The sequence below is a fragment of the Pelodiscus sinensis genome, chromosome 2 (assembly GCF_052426305.1).
Source record: "Pelodiscus sinensis isolate ZL-2025 chromosome 2, ASM5242630v1, whole genome shotgun sequence".
NCBI classification, from domain to species: domain Eukaryota; kingdom Metazoa; phylum Chordata; order Testudines; family Trionychidae; genus Pelodiscus; species Pelodiscus sinensis.
The window spans coordinates 103,663,717-103,680,909 of record NC_143053.1 but is presented as its reverse complement, the minus strand read 5'-3'; the positions used below and the strand labels follow the sequence as shown (position 1 = coordinate 103,680,909).

The following is a 17,193-nucleotide window of genomic DNA, read 5'->3' as shown; positions in this document are numbered from 1 at the left end:
TGAGCGGCTCGGCTCGCCTCGCCTCGCCTCGCGTGCCGGGGGCGGGGCCAGGCCAAGCCCAGCCCGGGGCGCGCGCCTGACCCACGCGAAGGTGGGCGCAAGGGCCGGGAACGTTCGGCCCGTAGAACGTGGGGAATCGAGGGGCGGGGCGAGCCCAGGCTGCTGCGGCTTCCAGGGGGCGGGGCGAAAGTCACCCGGGCTCTTCTTGCTGCAGCTGGCGCGCGGGGCTGCCCCAGGCGGGTGAAGGGCAGAGGGAACGCGAAGGGCGTCGCAGCCTGGCTTCTGCTGACACCATGAGCTCTCGCACCGTGCACTCCTTCCGGGAGATCATGCAAAGCTTGCTGAGCTCCCCCAACTTTGATCGGGTCTTAAGTAAGGTACAGTTGTAGGACTGACGCTGGGCCCCTGCATAGCTCGTGTCATCGGAAGAGCGGCTCCTCCAAAATGTAGCGGCCATTTGGTGCGCGTGTTTGGGTGAGAGGGTAGAGATTATAGATGTGGGTTTGGCTGAATTTGGGTTTTTAGTATCTAATCCTGATGGATTTTAGCAGTGTTTACTTTAAAACATTTTTCTGTATTTAAATTTTCAAAGTTCTCGAAAACTATGGCAGTAGTTGGATAATGATTATTTGAATGTAGCTATTGAGGTTCAAAAAGCTAGAGCACAGATTGTCAACAACACATGTCAAAGTGTGGAAAGTAAATAGCAGCATTTTCCTTACGTTAATTAGCTATACATTTTGATTATTATGGATGGAAATATTTTACTGATAAAAATCCAGTCTATCTATGCCAGTTGTTTTTAATTTGCGATCCGCAGACTCTTTGGGCATCCACAGACTATAAGGAGTCAGCAACAGGTTGGCATTACCATAGAAGAGTAGTTTTAAACGTATAGTCTTCAGACTATATCTAAGATGTGTAAAGGAGTCTGAACCTCTAGTTGAAATATTTTAGAAGTCCATGAATGAAAAAGGTTGAAAATCGTTGTTGTAAGCTTGTATTAAGGATGTGAATGGGTAACTGGTTAACAAGCATAGGGGGCCCAGCAGCCGGCAGCCCCAAGCATCCCAAGCACAAGGAGAGCGGTAAGAACTGGAGCTGGCTGCGCAAGCATATGGCAGCCCGCAGCCCCAAGTACTGGGTTGCTGGAAGCAGCAGTCCCATGCACAGAGAGCACGATCCTGTTTAATCAGTTACTAAGTTTTAACCAGTTAATTTATTAACTGGGATTTTACATTCCTAGCTTATATATGAGGCCACAATCACTGTCTTGAGAGACTTGCAGGTTAGCAGGAATCTCTTCATTCTAGGAGTTGCAAGTGCAAAATCAAGGCCAAAGAGTATGATCCTGCAAGCTCTCCCATGAATACCCCTTCCTCACAAGAGAATTTAGTGGGACGAGTTGCATAATTTAGGTCTATTCTTGTGAATAAAGGTATGCAGGCTTTAGTCCCACAGTGTCCAGTCAATTCTGAAGAGGATTATCCACACTCAACCGTCCATATAGCCATATGTGGCTATGCGTTGGAAACCATAGCATTGTCCCAATTAGTCAGTATACAGAAAAAGGGATGAGAATGTGATGAAGTAATATTTAGACAGACTCCTGACTTTCTAAACTCCTGGGCTATGTCTACACTCGCGGCTTCTTGCGCCAGTAATATGCAAATGAGGCTAAGCATGGAATATCGCCGAGCCTCATTTGCATACCTAATGAGCCACCATTTTTGCAGAAGAGGCTTTTGCGCCAGAAGGAGCTGTCTACACTGCCCCTTCTTGCGCAACAAAAATCCTCCTCCGCAATGCCGTTCTTCCTGAAAAGTAATCGGCGTAATGGCATTGCACATTGCGCAAGAGGGCTTTATTTCCATGCAGCACTGCTGGATGTTCCTGGTGTATGCTTTTTCCTCCTTTGCCCTATGTGATTTTGGCATAGGTATCAGCATTTCTTTTGCTGCTTCATAGTTCTGCCTGAACAGAGTCCTCTCTCCACACAACAGTCTGGTCCAGAATCTCCTTCGTGCTCCATGCTGGAGCTTGTTTGTGACACTGGACATTCATGATCAGGTGTGCTGCCTATTCTGCTCACCACGGTGACCAAACAGAAAATGAATTTTTTCCTGGTGCATTTCCTGTGCACCTGGAGAACAGCGGAGTTGAAAGTGCTGGCCAGAGTTGTCACATCAGGGCACTATGGGACACCTCTTGGAGTCCAATAATATTACCTTTCAAAGTTCTGCATATGCACTACTGTAAAGTGAACCATGCAAGGTTGAATTTACCGTTACTCCTTTCAACAACCAGGAGTACAGAAGTAGACTTTAACAGCCCTTAATGTCAGCGGAATTGGCATGGTCATGTGGACTCATTGTTTAGAAAACCAACCTAATGCTGCTAAGTTTAACCTAAACTCCTGGTGTAGACTCCAGGCCTTTAAGTGTGTTGATACAGGAAATTATACCCATGTAATTATACCAGTAAATTCCCTATGGTGAAGCCCTGAATATGTTGGGCTAATGTTACTGAATATTAATTGCTGTTGCTTCACTTTAAGGATTACTCATGTGTTCCTGATTTTCATTCTGTCAACAAGAGGCAACATGACTATGCTAGCCATCTATACCGTGGGGGAAAGCAAACACTTACTAGTAACTTTGCATTAGCTTTACGCCAAGTATAAAGTCAGACAAGTAAACTTTCCATTTCAGTAGATGCTGGCTCTTAAAAAAACACTGAAAGATGAAGATGATGCAAAAAACTGACTGTGTATATTTGAGAGAGAAGGTGGATGAGGTTAATATCTTTTATTGGATCAACTTCTATTGGTGAGCGAGACAAGCTTTTGAGCATACACAGCTTTTCTGTAGGTGGAGATTGTCCAGTAAAATATATTATTCACTCATCTTGGGTCTTTGATATCCTGAGCACCATGTCTACCACAACACTGCACACAATGTACATATTTGTTTTTATAAATGGTACGTATTTCCCTAGGGAAACAATTTGCAACTATAGATTTATAGAAAAATTTGTCTTGATACTTAAACCATAATGTTTTAGTCCTTTATTTTTCCCCTCCTTTCATTAGTCTAAAAACTGAAACAAGATTTACTTTCATCATAATCTATCTACTTTGAGAACAGTAACTAGACTTGTAATTGTCCATATGTTTCCTCTTATTGAGATTTTGAATTAACATAATTTTGTTCCTCCTTTCTATTTGTTCAGATGACAGTTCTTTCTGCAACTCCTGGAAAGGTTGTTTGTGAAATGAAAGTCGAGGAGGAGCACACCAACAGAGCTGGCACTTTACATGGAGGTTTGACTGCCACATTAGTGGATGTTGTGTCAACAGCAGCACTGTTATACACAGAAAGAGGAATGCCTGGCGTCAGTGTGGATATGAACATTACGTATGTATTGAACATGCTTACTGGGAAATGTTAAATTTAATGTTTGATATATTCTATTAAGCAGGTCCTGGATTCTGCTAAGTTTTTGTTTCATGATCTAGCCCCCACTTCAGTGACCAATTGCAATCTATTCTGAAAGAACAACTCCTAATAAACTCAGTATAGATCTGGCTTGGGACTATCATGTGGTTGAGACCCTAGTTTGAGGCAGCTAAATGTTCTTTAAGCTCCCTTTTTTATGATGTTTGGTTTAATGCTATTAATTGCAGTTAACTCACGTGATTAATTTTAAAAAATCATGTTTAAAATTAATCAAAATGTTAATTGCACTATTAAACAGAATACCAATTGAAATGTACTAAATATTTTTGATGTTATTCTACATTTTCAAAAATAGATTTCTATTGCAACACAGACTATGAAGTGTACAGTGCTCGCTTTATATTTTATTATAAATATTTCCTCTGTAAAAATGATAAGCATTTTTCAATTGACTTCATACAAATACTATAGTGCAGACTCTTTATCATGAAAGCATAACTTAGAAATGTAGATTTTTGTTGTTGTTGCATACCTGCACTTAAAAATAACATGGAAAAACTATAGATTCTACAAGTCCACTCAGTCCTACTTCTTGATTAGTCAGTCGCTAAGATAAACAAGTTTGTTTACATTTACGGGAGCAAATGCTGCCCATTTCTTATTACCTTGTCATAAGAAGCTGAGAACAAGTGTTCTCATGGGGCTTTTTTAGCCAGTATTTATGAGCCAGATCTGCTAAACATTTGTATGGTCCTTTATGCTTTGGCCACCATTCCAGGGGACCTGCTCTATGTTGATGATGATCTTTTAAAAAAAAAAAAAGTGATAATTCGGTTTGTGACAGAACTGCTTTGGGGGAAGAATTGTACGTCTTTGGCTCTCTTGTACAACAATCTGGGGGTAAATTTCATATTATAGTAGTCTCCAGTAACACATTCGCTGCAGATATGATAAAACCCAAAAAAAGTATCAATCTGAGATTTTTTGAAGGTAGCCACATTACTCAATATCATATTTAAGCATCTGAACTGCCTTCCAATATTTGAAGGGGACAAGGTGGGGGGGCATGCTTTCAGAAGTCTTAAAAGAGCAACATTCCAAACCACCAAAAAAATCTCCGGCCTTCTGCTAGTGGTCTTGTCACAAGAGGGCACTGTTGCAAGGGTGATCTGTCCATACAAGAGTCCCATAGGCTGGGCTTACACAGAACAATGAATTCACAGCAGACAAAATATGCCTTTAACAAACGTTATTACAAACAATTAAGAAGCAGTTCAAAAGCAAGGTTTAAATCTAGTAGTTAGCAATTCGAAAGCAGGTCAAAGCAATGTTTAACTTGAATAGTTAGTCTAATTCTTAATCCAGATTTGATACAGACTCGCACATTCTCACACACACCACTCCTCCTCTGGGGCTGGCCACACCCCAGGTTATGTTGGTTAATTTGGGTGAGGCAGAAGTCCAAAGTGCACGTCACCCCAATATGCCAAATCGTTAGACTCTGGTCCCTGTGGCAAATTGGTGTGGTATATAGCCCCTCAGTGAGGGACAGTTCGAGTGGGGGAACTCCCTGCTTACAACACCCAATTCTACTCACCAAGCCACGAGCAATAAGCAACGGAATGTCCTTGGTCAAGTTCTTTCCTGACTCACTTCACTGACTCCTCTTATTTGAGAACTTTGCCTCCTTTGTTCAGTTTTGCTTCCTTCTGCCTACACAGTCTTTTTCTCAAAGTGATAAAGAAGTCCATAATCCATCGGGGCACTGACTCGAACCCTAGTATGGCCTCTCTTCAGCTCACTTACTTTTCACTCATGCCAGCCATTCACACAACCCATGATTCTTGACAGTCTCTCACTCAGATGATAAAAATGAACATGTGTTGGTTCACATTGCTTTCGATTGTTAAGAAGATCCTGTTATCAGCCTGAACACATGTCCTCTGGAATGGTGGTTGAAGCATGAAGGGAAATATGAATCTTTAATGTATCTGGCATGTAAATATCTTTTGATGCCAGCTACAACAGTGTCATGTGAATGTCTGTTCTCTTTTTCAAGTGATGTTACACACAAGAAGCAGGCAGCATTATCTCTTGCATATGTAAACATTGTTTTGTCTGAGCAATTTAGGATGGAGTGGACTTGTAGGCACTAAAGTTTTACATTGTTTTGTTTTTGAATGCAGTTATTTTTTGTACATAATTATGTGTGTGTCAGTTCCACTTTCATGATAAAGCGATTACACTGCAGTGCTTGTATTAGCTGCACTGAAAAATCTTATTTACAAATTTATAATAAAAAATAAAATGAGCACGCTACACTTTGTATTCTGTGTTGTGATTAAAACCAATATATTTGAAGGTGTAGAAAACATCCAAAAATATTTAAATAGAATTCTGTTTAACAGTGAAATAACACAATGTTATTTTTAATCATGTAATTAATCATGATTTTAATTGCTTGACAGGCCTAGATTTATGCCTTAGTTACTTTCAGATAACAAAGTCCAAATTCTATACTTTTCTCATGCATGACATTTCAGAGGGAACCGTGTAGGCTCTGCATGAGGAGAAGTTGCATAATTCAGGCCTCTGAAAAGATGCAAGGGATTAATTGTGAACGGATTCTGGTAGCTCTTTTAAAAAAATGTTTTAAATAAATATATGTTGCTGGATTTGAAGTATTTTATATCTATAACAGTTCTGTTTTTCATTCAAGATACATGTCTGCTGCTAAGCTTGGAGAAGAGATATTGATCACTGCTCAGATTTTGAAGCAAGGAAGAAATCTTGCCTTTGCCAATGTGGATGTAACAAACAAGGGAACAGGAAAGCTTCTAGCACAAGGCAGACATACAAAATACCTTGGACATTAATATAAGAAATTCTATCTGAAAAGGAAAGCGTGCTTAAGAAGCTAGCAGTTTTTTCTCTTTTTTTGTAATGTAAACTTTATCAAAAATGAATTGATCTCAGTCCCATGCCTAGTGCACAAGTTGTATATGGCACTAATTCTGAGCCTGTTGCAGTCCTGGTAGAGACACCAAGAACTGAAGAGACATGGATATCCATCTACTTTTTCTGTGTATGAAGATAAGGTCAGGGTTCAGGATCACTGGTGGAACTGTGTGGGGAACCTTGTTTTTCTGCTCTCTAGTCTGTGCCTCATGAAAATAAGTTTCCAGTCTCCAGGGTTGTCAGTTTATAACTTTTCAAAAATTAAAGCAGTTATCAAACTGTATTTTTTTTTGTCCTATGCTGTAAAGTGGTATTAAAGTAACCGGTGTTATAAATGCAATATTCCTGTTTAATTATTCATCTGAAATAAGACTATTTTGCAAATGGAAAACAGAATACAGTGAGAATATAGCTGATAGGTATTTGCCAAATGACTTAATTAAAAATAATTCAATACATTTGCGTATACATTTAATAAAAGCTCTCTTACTACTATACTACTACTACATTTTTAAGTACGCTCATTCAGCTCCTGTGAAGAAACTGTTTACTCTGTGGAAAGTTGTATAATTATATTTTGCTTCTAGACCACTGTTTTCTAGAGCAGTGGCTGATGACCTCTGGGGATGGAATTACGTGTCACAATGCAATCAGGAGGGGTGAGAGGTGTAGGACATTTCGTAATCATTCTGAAGCAAAGAATGGTTCCAGAATAACTTTGGGGCAGCCAAAACCTCCAAAATGTTTGAGGTCAAATACCGTATATTCCGGCGTACAAGACGACCTCTGATGTTAAAAAACATCCCCCAAAAATCGGGGGTCGTCTTGTAAGCCAGGTATACATCCCAGGCGCGCCTGGGATGCCCCACCGCCGGCTTCCCCCGAGGCTTTCAAAGCTGCTGCGGCTTTGCTCCCGGTGCCTCTGGTCTGCTGGGGACCATCTCCAGCAGACCAGGGACACCGGGAGCAAAGGATGCAGAGGGGCGCTGGGATATAAGATGAAACCCTATCTTTTAATTAAAAAAATAGGGGGTCGTCTTATACGCCCAGTCGCCCTATACGCCGGAAAATACGGTAGTAGTTGTATTATATAGGGCTATAATTTTTTTAAATTTCTTTAATATTAAAAAGCCCATTCATTTCTTGCTTTATTTTTTTATATATTATTTATATATAATTCTAATTCCTATTTTTGCCATTTAATTCATTTTTTAAAAGTTTTCCAGACATCAATGGATATTCCATTTACAGAATGATAATACATTAACCATTTAGTGAAAATCAATTTAGTTATTTTAATGAATAGTATCACACCTACTTTGTTTTAACTGACTGGAAGAAAATCTCCCATTCTGCACTCATATATACCTTTGTCTAAGGTGAGTTGTTGCTTTATCTGTACACTGAAACAAATCAAGCTCTATATCATGCCACCTAATAAAGTTCAGGCCCTTCCTACTTGTAATCAGTTTTGCAAAAGTTGACAAAATTCTGAGACTAGAGTTAGAAAGTCATTAGTGAGATGTGAACTGTTGCAGTACAATTTAGCCACTGCCCTCTAGTCATCATCAGACACAACTTCCATTTTCTTCATTGCAGCTAATGCTGGTGAGGTGGAGAGAATGAGCAGGTCTCTATTCAAAAGGCATCTGCATGGTTTTAGAAACAGAATTTAGCCTGCAGTGTGACAGTCTTCCTGTGTAATGACTGCAGGATCAGACCCTTGGCATTAACTTTTGTTGTAATTCTAATGCAATCATTCATGTTGTATTCTGCCTCCACTGAAACATTTTAAAATATTAGGCACTATTGGTAGGGATGTTAAGTTTAGATTAATTAACTAATCAAATAGCCGATGGGATTTCCATCAACCAATCGATTAGTCAATAAGGGCACCTCTGTCTTAAAAGCAGAAGTCCCGCAGGAAGCACGGAGCCAGTGGAGGACTCCTCTATTGTGCCCGTGCTTCCTGCAGCGCTTGACCCTTTGAAATGTACATGAGCCCCAGCAGCAAGGGCAGGGGAAAGTGACTAGTCGCATCACTAATCAACTGTCCGATAAGCTCCTGCTTATCGGATAGTCGACTAGTCGCTTACATCCCTATTGTTAAACAGGCCACTTGTTTTGGATGAATTTATTGTAACTGATTTTAAACTGTCTTTGAATACTTACACGCCTCAAAATGAATGCAATTTTAATAATGAAAAGGGGAAGAATTGCTTCAAAATGTTAAGTGGTGTTGGTACTTAATAGGTGTTATATTCAAATCTCTCATCTGGGTCTGTAGATGCCAACTGTCTAGGATTGCCCCGAAGACTCCAGGAATTAAAGAAGATCATGTGATGAAGCCTTCAGAAATAGGCAGTGCTACACTACCTGTTTACTGAGGTAAACAGTTAAGGCTACGTCTAGACGGGCATGATTTTGCGGAAATACTTTTAACGGAAAAGTTTTTCCGTTAAAAGTATTTCCACAAAAGAGCATCTAGATTGGCAAGGATGCTTTTGCGCAAAAAGTGCTTTTGCGCAAAAGCATCTGTGCCAATCTAAATGCACTTTTGCGCAAGAAAGCTCCGATGGCCATTTTAGCCATGAGGCTTTCTTGCGCAAAAAATTAAGGGGCCTGTCTACACTGGCCTTCTTGTGCAAGAGGGCTTATCCCTGAGCAGGAGCGTGAAAGTATTTGTGCAAGGAGCACTGATTTTGTACATTACAAAGTCAGTGCTCTTGTGCAAATTCAAGCGGCCAACGTAGACAGCTGGCAAGTTTTTGTGCAAAAGCAGCTGCTTTTGCGCAAAATTTTGACAGTCTAGATGCATCCTTAAGATTTTAAGGAGCTCATTACTTTTTGTGTCACACATTCTCCTTTCATTTTATTTAAAAAACAATAGTTACTTTGGGGAAAACTGACTAATTAGTCTGAAGTGTCATCTTTGGGTGTCAAGTAATTTAACAGTATTTGAAGCATTGCAATTTAGAATTAAATTTGTGCTAATTACAAATTAAGTTCCATTTAGAACAATCTGGAAGCTTGTGAAAGGTACTTGTAATTTCCTGAACTGTTTTGAGTGTTGTCTCATTTTTTAATTAACCCCTGACTGGCAAAAAAAAGAGTAGTTAGTGCTAGTGGATAACTGGATCTCTGATTGCCTGCTCATTACCCATTGGCTTCTGTCTAATACTCATTTCAAACTTAATTTTCTGAGTCTTATGGAAATAAAGCTCAAGGGAAACAAATCATTACTAGCAACAATGAATTGGTTGCGGATACAAGAGGTGAGCTGTTGTTATATGGACACAGCAGAAGTATTATGCTCTAGATTGGGGTGGAGGTCCTAAGTCAATCATCACCAACCAGTAGAGCCTCTAACAGGTGATCCTGACTGGTTTGGCCAGGAGGCTATCAAGTTCCAGTTCTTCAGCTGCCCCCTGCTGCACATCTCCTGCCCTTTGCCTTAGAGCAGCACCCCCCCCCCCCCTCCACAGGAGGCTCCTGCTTGCAGTGCAAGGCAGGGGAGGGAGAAGAGGGGCACTGATGTCAAGGTGTCCCCTCTCCCACCCTGAATTCTGTCTCCACAGAGCAGAGAGGGGGCACAATAGGATGTAGGATGGAGTTTGTTGATTGCTTTTGGGAATGGTGCAGTGCCAGGGCACCTAAGACCAGAGCCTGCTTCCTGGTGAAAGTGAGGGAGGATGGAGTGAACAGGAGTGGGGCCTTGGAGAAGAAGCACAAAGGAGGCAGGGCAAGGCTATCTGGGTTTGAGGTAGATCTTGGATTGCACTTAAATTCAAAAAATGATCTCATGCTTAAAAAGGTTGGAGAACACTGACCTAAGGCCTGAGGACAGGATGCAGGCTTCAGTTTGCCTGAATCCAGCCCCCTGAGGCTCTTGGCTCCCCCGCCATGACATTGGGGAGCCTATGCTGGTGCGCCAGCTCCCCTAGCTCTCCCCCCACGGGGCTAGAGCACACAAAATCTATTAGCCTGGGACCCCATATCTGGTGTGTGAGAGGGAAAGTGGGGAGTCTCTCATTTTCAGTTCAGAGGCCATGTAAGTGAGGGAGTTTTGGTTTGATGGGTTTTTTTGTTGGTGGTAGTGGGTGGTAGGTTTTTTCCCCCTCTCACTTGTAGGTGGCCTCTAACACTTTTTTGTGGATCAGCAGCCCCCAATCCAAGAAAGATTCCCAAACTCGAGATTAAGAAGCACATGTAATAAGTTTCTCCATACCTTCTCTGCATGAGTGTTCTCTTCAGTCATCTGACTTGTCTTCTTATTGCTACCCAAATCCTTTTGCTGTGCTCATGAGGTCTCTCTTATTTTCATCACATCCTTTGCCCTAATTAGTCCACAATAGTTCTGCTTGGTCTGATAATTTTTACTCACTTGTCTACATTCTTACTTTAAATATTCATGACAGAGTTTATGGCTATGACTACACTACAAGTTTTTGCGGCAGAGAGTATGCTAATGACAGACTCATTAGCATGAGTCACGACGTCATGACCATATTTTCTGCCAATGCTTTTTGCACAAAAAGAAGCAGTGTAGCCGCTTCCATTTTGTGCAAAAAAAAATGCTTTTGTGCAAGATCCTTAATTGATAGCGTGACTCATGCTAGTGAGTCCGTCATTAGCATACTCTCTGCCGCAAAAACCTTGTAGTGTAGAGAAAGCCTATATGTATAACCTTTTAAATAAAATAGAATTTGCACTTATTTATATTGCACTCTGAGAGGGTAAGATTATGATATCCCTACTCTGAATAAGTTTCCCATATTGAAATTACTGGAATTTCTTAAAATAGGAAACTAGTTCTTTCTAAAGAGACCAGAAACTGAGTGCAGATTAGTCATATATACATCAGTATAATATTAGTAACAACTATGAGAGAGAGAGAAATATCACATCAAACTTCACTAAAAATGATTGAAGCTAATAAGTACAAAAATGCCATATCTGAACAGTTTAAAAACTTTTTCACCATCTGGGTTTATAACAGCAAACACAGCAAAAGATTGAGTAATATTTTTGGACTTCCAAAGTATCTAGGTACAAAAAGTTTATGGCTAAGAATGTAAGGTCAACCTGCTAAATTGCATGCTAGACATTTTTTCCAGCATTAGAGGTGGTTGGAAACTGTAAAAATTCAGATTTCTATGAATTTCTCGTGTTCTCTGTCAGTGTTTCAACTAACTGATAATAACCTTTTAAAAAAAGGTGTGAAAATGTTCAGTTTGCTTATCAGTTTCTCTTTACTTTCCTCCAGCTCAGGAACTCCTGCATTTCTGATTATATTCTGGATTAAAATAAACTTGCCCATATTTGATTCAAACAGTCCCACAACATTATTTTTGTAATATTTGCATGTAAAATTTTAAAGTTTCCGGACAGAAAAATTACCTTAAATTTAGGCCAATTTTAACATTGTATATATGGAGGACTAAAAGCAGGAAAATTTCATCAGTTCAACATCTCAATAGAAACTCCATGTAAGTACAGGCAGTCCCCGACTTACGCGGATCCGACTTACGTCGGATCCGCACTTGCGAACGGGGCTTTCTCGCCCCGGAGGTCGAGGTGGCGGATTGCTACCTGCGAGCTCCGGGGCGATAAAGCCCCATTCGTAAGCTGCTCCGGTGCCCCTGGTCTGCTGGAGATCATCTCCAGCAGACCAGGGGCACCGGGCGGGTTCCCGCGCTTCTGAGGCTTTGCCAGAGCAAAGCCTCAGAAGCGCGGGGAACCGCCACTGCTGCCGCTTGAGACCCGGTGCCTGTGGTCTGCTGGGGACGGTCCCCAGCAGACCACAGGCACCGGGACTGAAGCCGCAGCCGTGGGGGGGGGGGGTCCCGCGCCTCTGAGACTTTGCCAGAGCAAAGCCTCAGAGGCGCGGCACCCCGCTGCCTCTGCTGCTCTGCTCCCCATGTCCCTGGTCTGCTGGGGGGGGGGGCGCGGATAGTGTGCCCCCCCCAGCAGACCAGGCTTTTGTTTTGGACCCTGGAGCAGAGCAGCTGGGGCGCTGCGGATTGGTCCTGCAGCACCCGCTCTGGGCACTACTGGACCAACCCGGCAGCACCCCAGCTGCTCTGCCCCAGGTCCTGCTTCAGCCGCTGCTGGTCAGTTTCAGCAGTGGCTGAATCAGGACGCCTGGGGCAGAGCAGCTGGGGTGCTGCTGGGTTGGTCCAGTAGCGCCGAGGGGTGCTACTGGAGCAACCCAGCAGCACCCCAGCTGCTCTGCCCCAGGAGTCCCCAAGTCAGCCGCTGCTGAAACTGACCAGCGCTGACTACAGGAAGCCTGAGGCAGAGTTGCTCTGCCCCAGGCTTCCTGGAATCAGCCGCTGATCAGTTTCAGCAGCAGCTGACTTGGGGAAGCTTGGGGTTCTTAAGTTGAATCTGTATGGAAGTCAGAACTGGCGGTCAGTTTCAGCAGCGGCTGAATCTGGACGCCAGTTCCGACTTACATACAGATTCAACTTAAGAACAAACCTACAGTCCCTATCTTGTACGTAACCCGGGGACTGCCTGTAGTTAAGAATGCAAGGTATACTGAGTTTTAAATGCTAGTACATGAATTAAGAGCACAAAACAGCAACATTCTGCCTGATCATTTATTCCACAAGATTTACCTGATGTTCAGGTCCTCCTCGGTGAGGGGGGAAAAGAGAGGAGTTGAGGCAGGGGCATGGAGGTCTGAGGGCAGGCATGGGGGAGTACAGGTCAGGATTGTGGAGGGGTTCAGGGTAAGGGATGTGGGGGTGCAGGAGTCAGGGAGGGGGTATAGGAGTCAGAGCAGGGGGATGGGAGGAGGGGGAGCTCAGCGCAGGGATGAGGGACTCAGGGTGGAGATGGTTGCCAGCTTCTCCTTGGGTCAGGATTGCACCCTCCCCTTTCCATCTTTTCCCGGGGGCAGGGCTGGAAGGGGCTCCCCACACACATGCCAACCACTGTCTTCTCCTTGGAGTCAGCCCAGGGTTCAGCAGCGCAAGTCACCTGTCAGGACTCCTGTGGAACAGCAGCTGCTCTCTGGGACAGGCCAGGAGGATGGGGAGGCTGCTGGATGGGGTGTTTGCTGCCCCCCTGTGGTATAACTATCCCTGCTAGTACATCCTTCCCTTTGTTTGATACAAACCAATCACATTCCACGCACATCTCATTATCTCGGCACAACCAAACCCTGGCCTTGCTTTATTTGATGGTTCTTGCTTAGTTCAGGAGTTCTTGAACAAACGGACTCACAGACAGCTGCACATTTCTAAAACATATAAGAAGATTCAGGGCTCCAATCACAAAACCTAATCTACGCTGACCAACCCATATATCATTCACTTCAGTGCACCTGAAGATATATGTTCTGTCCTTTCAGATCAAACAGCAAGACTGGAGCCTAAGGGCATGACTTCACTATGTGTTGAATCAATTCAGCAGGGGTTGATTTATGTCTAGTATAGATGTGATAAATTGTCTGCCAGCCACTCTGACTCTGGTACTCCACCAGAATGGAGAGAGCAAAGTGTCAATGGGAGTTTTTTCCACAGACCCAGCATGATGTGGACCCTGCAGTAGACAGACCTAAGCTATGTCAGTTTGAGTTATGCTACTAACAATTCCAATTGTGTAGCTTAGACTGACCTGTGTCTAATGTAGATCTGCCCCAAGTTTCATGTCTGAAAGTGATCCACATCTCTCTTAAGATGTCATCTCCATACTGTGAAAGTTTAAGAACAGCAAATGCCTGGAGTTTGAGAGCAGTTTAGTGGGGAAAAACCATCAGTATTGACCTTTTCCTCTAAAGTAGACAGTTGTGCTACGTCTACATTATGACAATCTATCAGAAAAAGGTACGCAAATTGTGCTCTGCTTTTTCGGAAGAGGCATTTCTGAAATTTGGCCCCTCTACACTGTACCCAATTTTGGGAAAGCATCCTCTTTTGGAAGAGCCTTTCTTCCTCGTGGGAGGAGGAAGACAGGGCTTCCGAAAGAGCATGTCTGTTCTTCTGCCGAAAAAAAAGGTGGAAGAGCAGACACATCCCCTGCTCATAGTGGAGATTTTCCAGGATACCTCCAGTATCCCGGAAAAACCCCATAGTGTAGACATAGGCTTACCTTCTAGTTTAGGGAAGTAAATAGTTTTTAAAAGTACCCATTTAAACTATTAAAATTATCAGTTAACCATTTAATCGTTAGCATGACTGTGGCTGCTACCCAATCTCTCTCAGCAGAGGATCATAGTCCAGAGCTACTACCAATCTGTTTTAAATATTAGGGGTACACGTACTGAGCAGCATTATTTCAAAATACGTATTTTGAAATATCAAGCTGGAGGACTTCTTACTGACTCTTGGTAACCTTCATTTCACAAGGATCAAGGGAAATCTAAGGAAGAGTGTTCTTCCTTTGACTTCCTGCTGTGTTGACAGGGCCAAAAGCCAAATTAAGCTATTTCCACTTCAGCTACGCAGTTCAAGTTGTGTAGCTTAATTTGACATTAGCCCTGGTGTGTAGACATACCGTAACAGAACTACTAATACCTGTCTGGTAACTCTTTAGTATTTTACATCTCTTTTCTAGTTATGAATTGATGGATAGAGCTAGTTTCAATTTGCTTCTGGGTTGAAGGCCCTTTGCTTGTACAAGCAGGTGAATGAATTTCAGAATAAACTTAAAAAACAACAAATGGTCTGATAGCACTTTATAGACTAACAAAACATGTAGATGGGATCATGAGTTTTTGTGGGCACAGCCCACTTCTTCAGATGACTGGTGTGTTACTTTATCCCAAAGAACAATCAAAACTGGGTGTTTTAATTCATCTGAAGTTAACATTAGCCTTTTTAACAGGATTAAGACTTTTCTGCTTAGTGTAAAAAAGTCAAACTCAAGCTGAGGCAGAGATTGAGTATATAAAATTTCAACCCCACCAATTAGTTCAGCATTACTATGAGTGCTATTTGGAATCATAGGTAACGGTAACATGTGGTAAGCCCATGATGTATCATTTATAGTAGCAATTTCAGTGTATTCTAGTAAAAGATCTGGGGAAGGGATTTTATTTATAGTATCAGTTACTCAGTAGGTGGATAACTAGGCTTAAAAAAACCACACATGACTTCAGTATGCTCCTGGCTCCAGCCCCTTCTCAACCTCCCTCCCTCCCCAAAACGCAATTTCCTCATGCTGTCTAATGCACCACACTAAATACTTGTTTCTTCTGCTAGAAGAAAAGCACTGCAATTGAGTAGGTTAGGAGTGCTGATTTGGCATTTTGAAGCTTAAGAGGATTATCAGATGCTTGCCCTGTAAGTTCAAACATTCCATAATTGGTAGAGAAGCATCCTTTTCTTCATTCCCTTTTCCCAGCCAAGAAATACAGAAAGCTTGGACCAACCACACATTCTCAACTAGTTTGCTTTGTTGTACCCAAATCTTTACCCAGGTTTCAATTCCTATCATTCAGACTTGACAGTACTTCCCTACAAAGTATAAAATAGGACTCTAACAGGTTGGATAGTGAGAACAGCCTAATAGAATTCCTGGTTTTTCCTATTAGGCTTTTTAAGGACATACAAATGTGTCAAAACTTAACTGAATAAGTCACCCTTTTTTTTAAAAAAAAAAGTATGTTTCAGGTTTTCAGTTTATGCAGAGCTGCTATACATAAGTTACAATTATGTTCCAAAAAAGATTTAATAAAGTGAACCCTAGCCTTTAGAGTTGAAGTGTGAGAACTGATGCAGTCCTCGAGCAGGCTGTGATTACCTAAAAATAATAGCTCAAGTAACTACTCCCATAGCGTGGGAACTTCAGTACCGGAATATTCGATACTCCATAATTGAGATGCAATGTCAGAATGGGAGCAGAGTAAGAAATTGAACATCCCTCCTTAATGAGAAGTGTCTTTCCCCTTCTCAAGAGGGGATTCACCATCTTTCGTCTCAGTTTCAGAGCAAGAGATTCAAGTCCCCTCAATACTACAGGGAGGGGAAGAATCTCCATCTCCCTCGCAAGTCAGAAGGCTCCAGTGACACCACAATCCACCTATTAAAACCTATTCCCCTTTCCTGACAATTCTATAACTTGTGAATTCAACATCCTCAGGAACGAGCTGTCAGTTGGGTGGGCAGGTAGATCAAAGAGTAAGAAATAGCATGTAGCTTTGGAATGGGAAGCATTTTAAGAGTATACACTACAGTTTACATTTAAGGTCTCTTCCACAAAGTATACCCAATACCTATGGATCTATAAACCTCCCACAAATCCACAAGACTGCAGCAATATGACATACAGATTACTGTGTTACTTCATCTTAACTGATCTTTCGGTATCTGGCCACTGTGAATAGGTAAATTCATAGATGTCCACGTAAACCAGTATATTCATTTTCTTTTATAGCTGTGTTTAAAGGTTATATGATTAGAAACACTAATTCCTTAAGTCTTATCCTTGGACTAATTTGTTTGTCAGTGACCAAGATTTCAACTGAGACAGCCAGTACCACACCCTATACATTCATGTTTGATAAGAACGAAGCACTAAATTGTACCTTGCCTAAGGCAACACATGAGCATCCTTCAACAACTCACTTGTAGGGATGTCAAAGCCTAGGCTTATCAGTTAATCTTGTCAGCTACATGCATTTCCCCCCCACCCCACCCCAGGCCATTGCTGCCTCCATCAGAGGCAGCGGGGGGGGGGAGGGGGGGGAGGGACTACTAGGGGAGCTGGCTCAAAAGCCAGTTCCCCCCAGCACCGACACTGTGGTGCCACCTGCCCCTAACCCCAT

At 42.3% G+C, this 17,193-nt stretch overlaps 1 protein-coding gene across 4 annotated transcripts; it reads left to right on the top strand.

Annotated features, from left to right (window-relative positions):
* Positions 1–19: 19 nt before the first annotated feature.
* ACOT13 (acyl-CoA thioesterase 13) lies at positions 20–6,916 on the top strand. Of its 4 annotated transcripts, none has more exons than XM_075921142.2 (3): positions 20–91; positions 3,232–3,416; positions 6,178–6,916. In XM_075921142.2, the coding sequence occupies exons 2-3, from the start codon at positions 3,232–3,234 to the stop codon at positions 6,332–6,334; spliced, it is 342 nt and encodes a 113-aa protein (XP_075777257.1). In that variant the 5' UTR covers positions 20–91; the 3' UTR covers positions 6,335–6,916. The 4 variants fall into 4 exon arrangements, with proteins under 4 accessions (XP_075777257.1, XP_006134060.1, XP_075777255.1 ...); XM_006133998.5 differs by lacking the exon at positions 20–91 and adding an exon at positions 168–377; XM_075921140.1 differs by lacking the exon at positions 20–91 and adding an exon at positions 322–460.
* Positions 6,917–17,193: the final 10,277 nt, after the last annotated feature.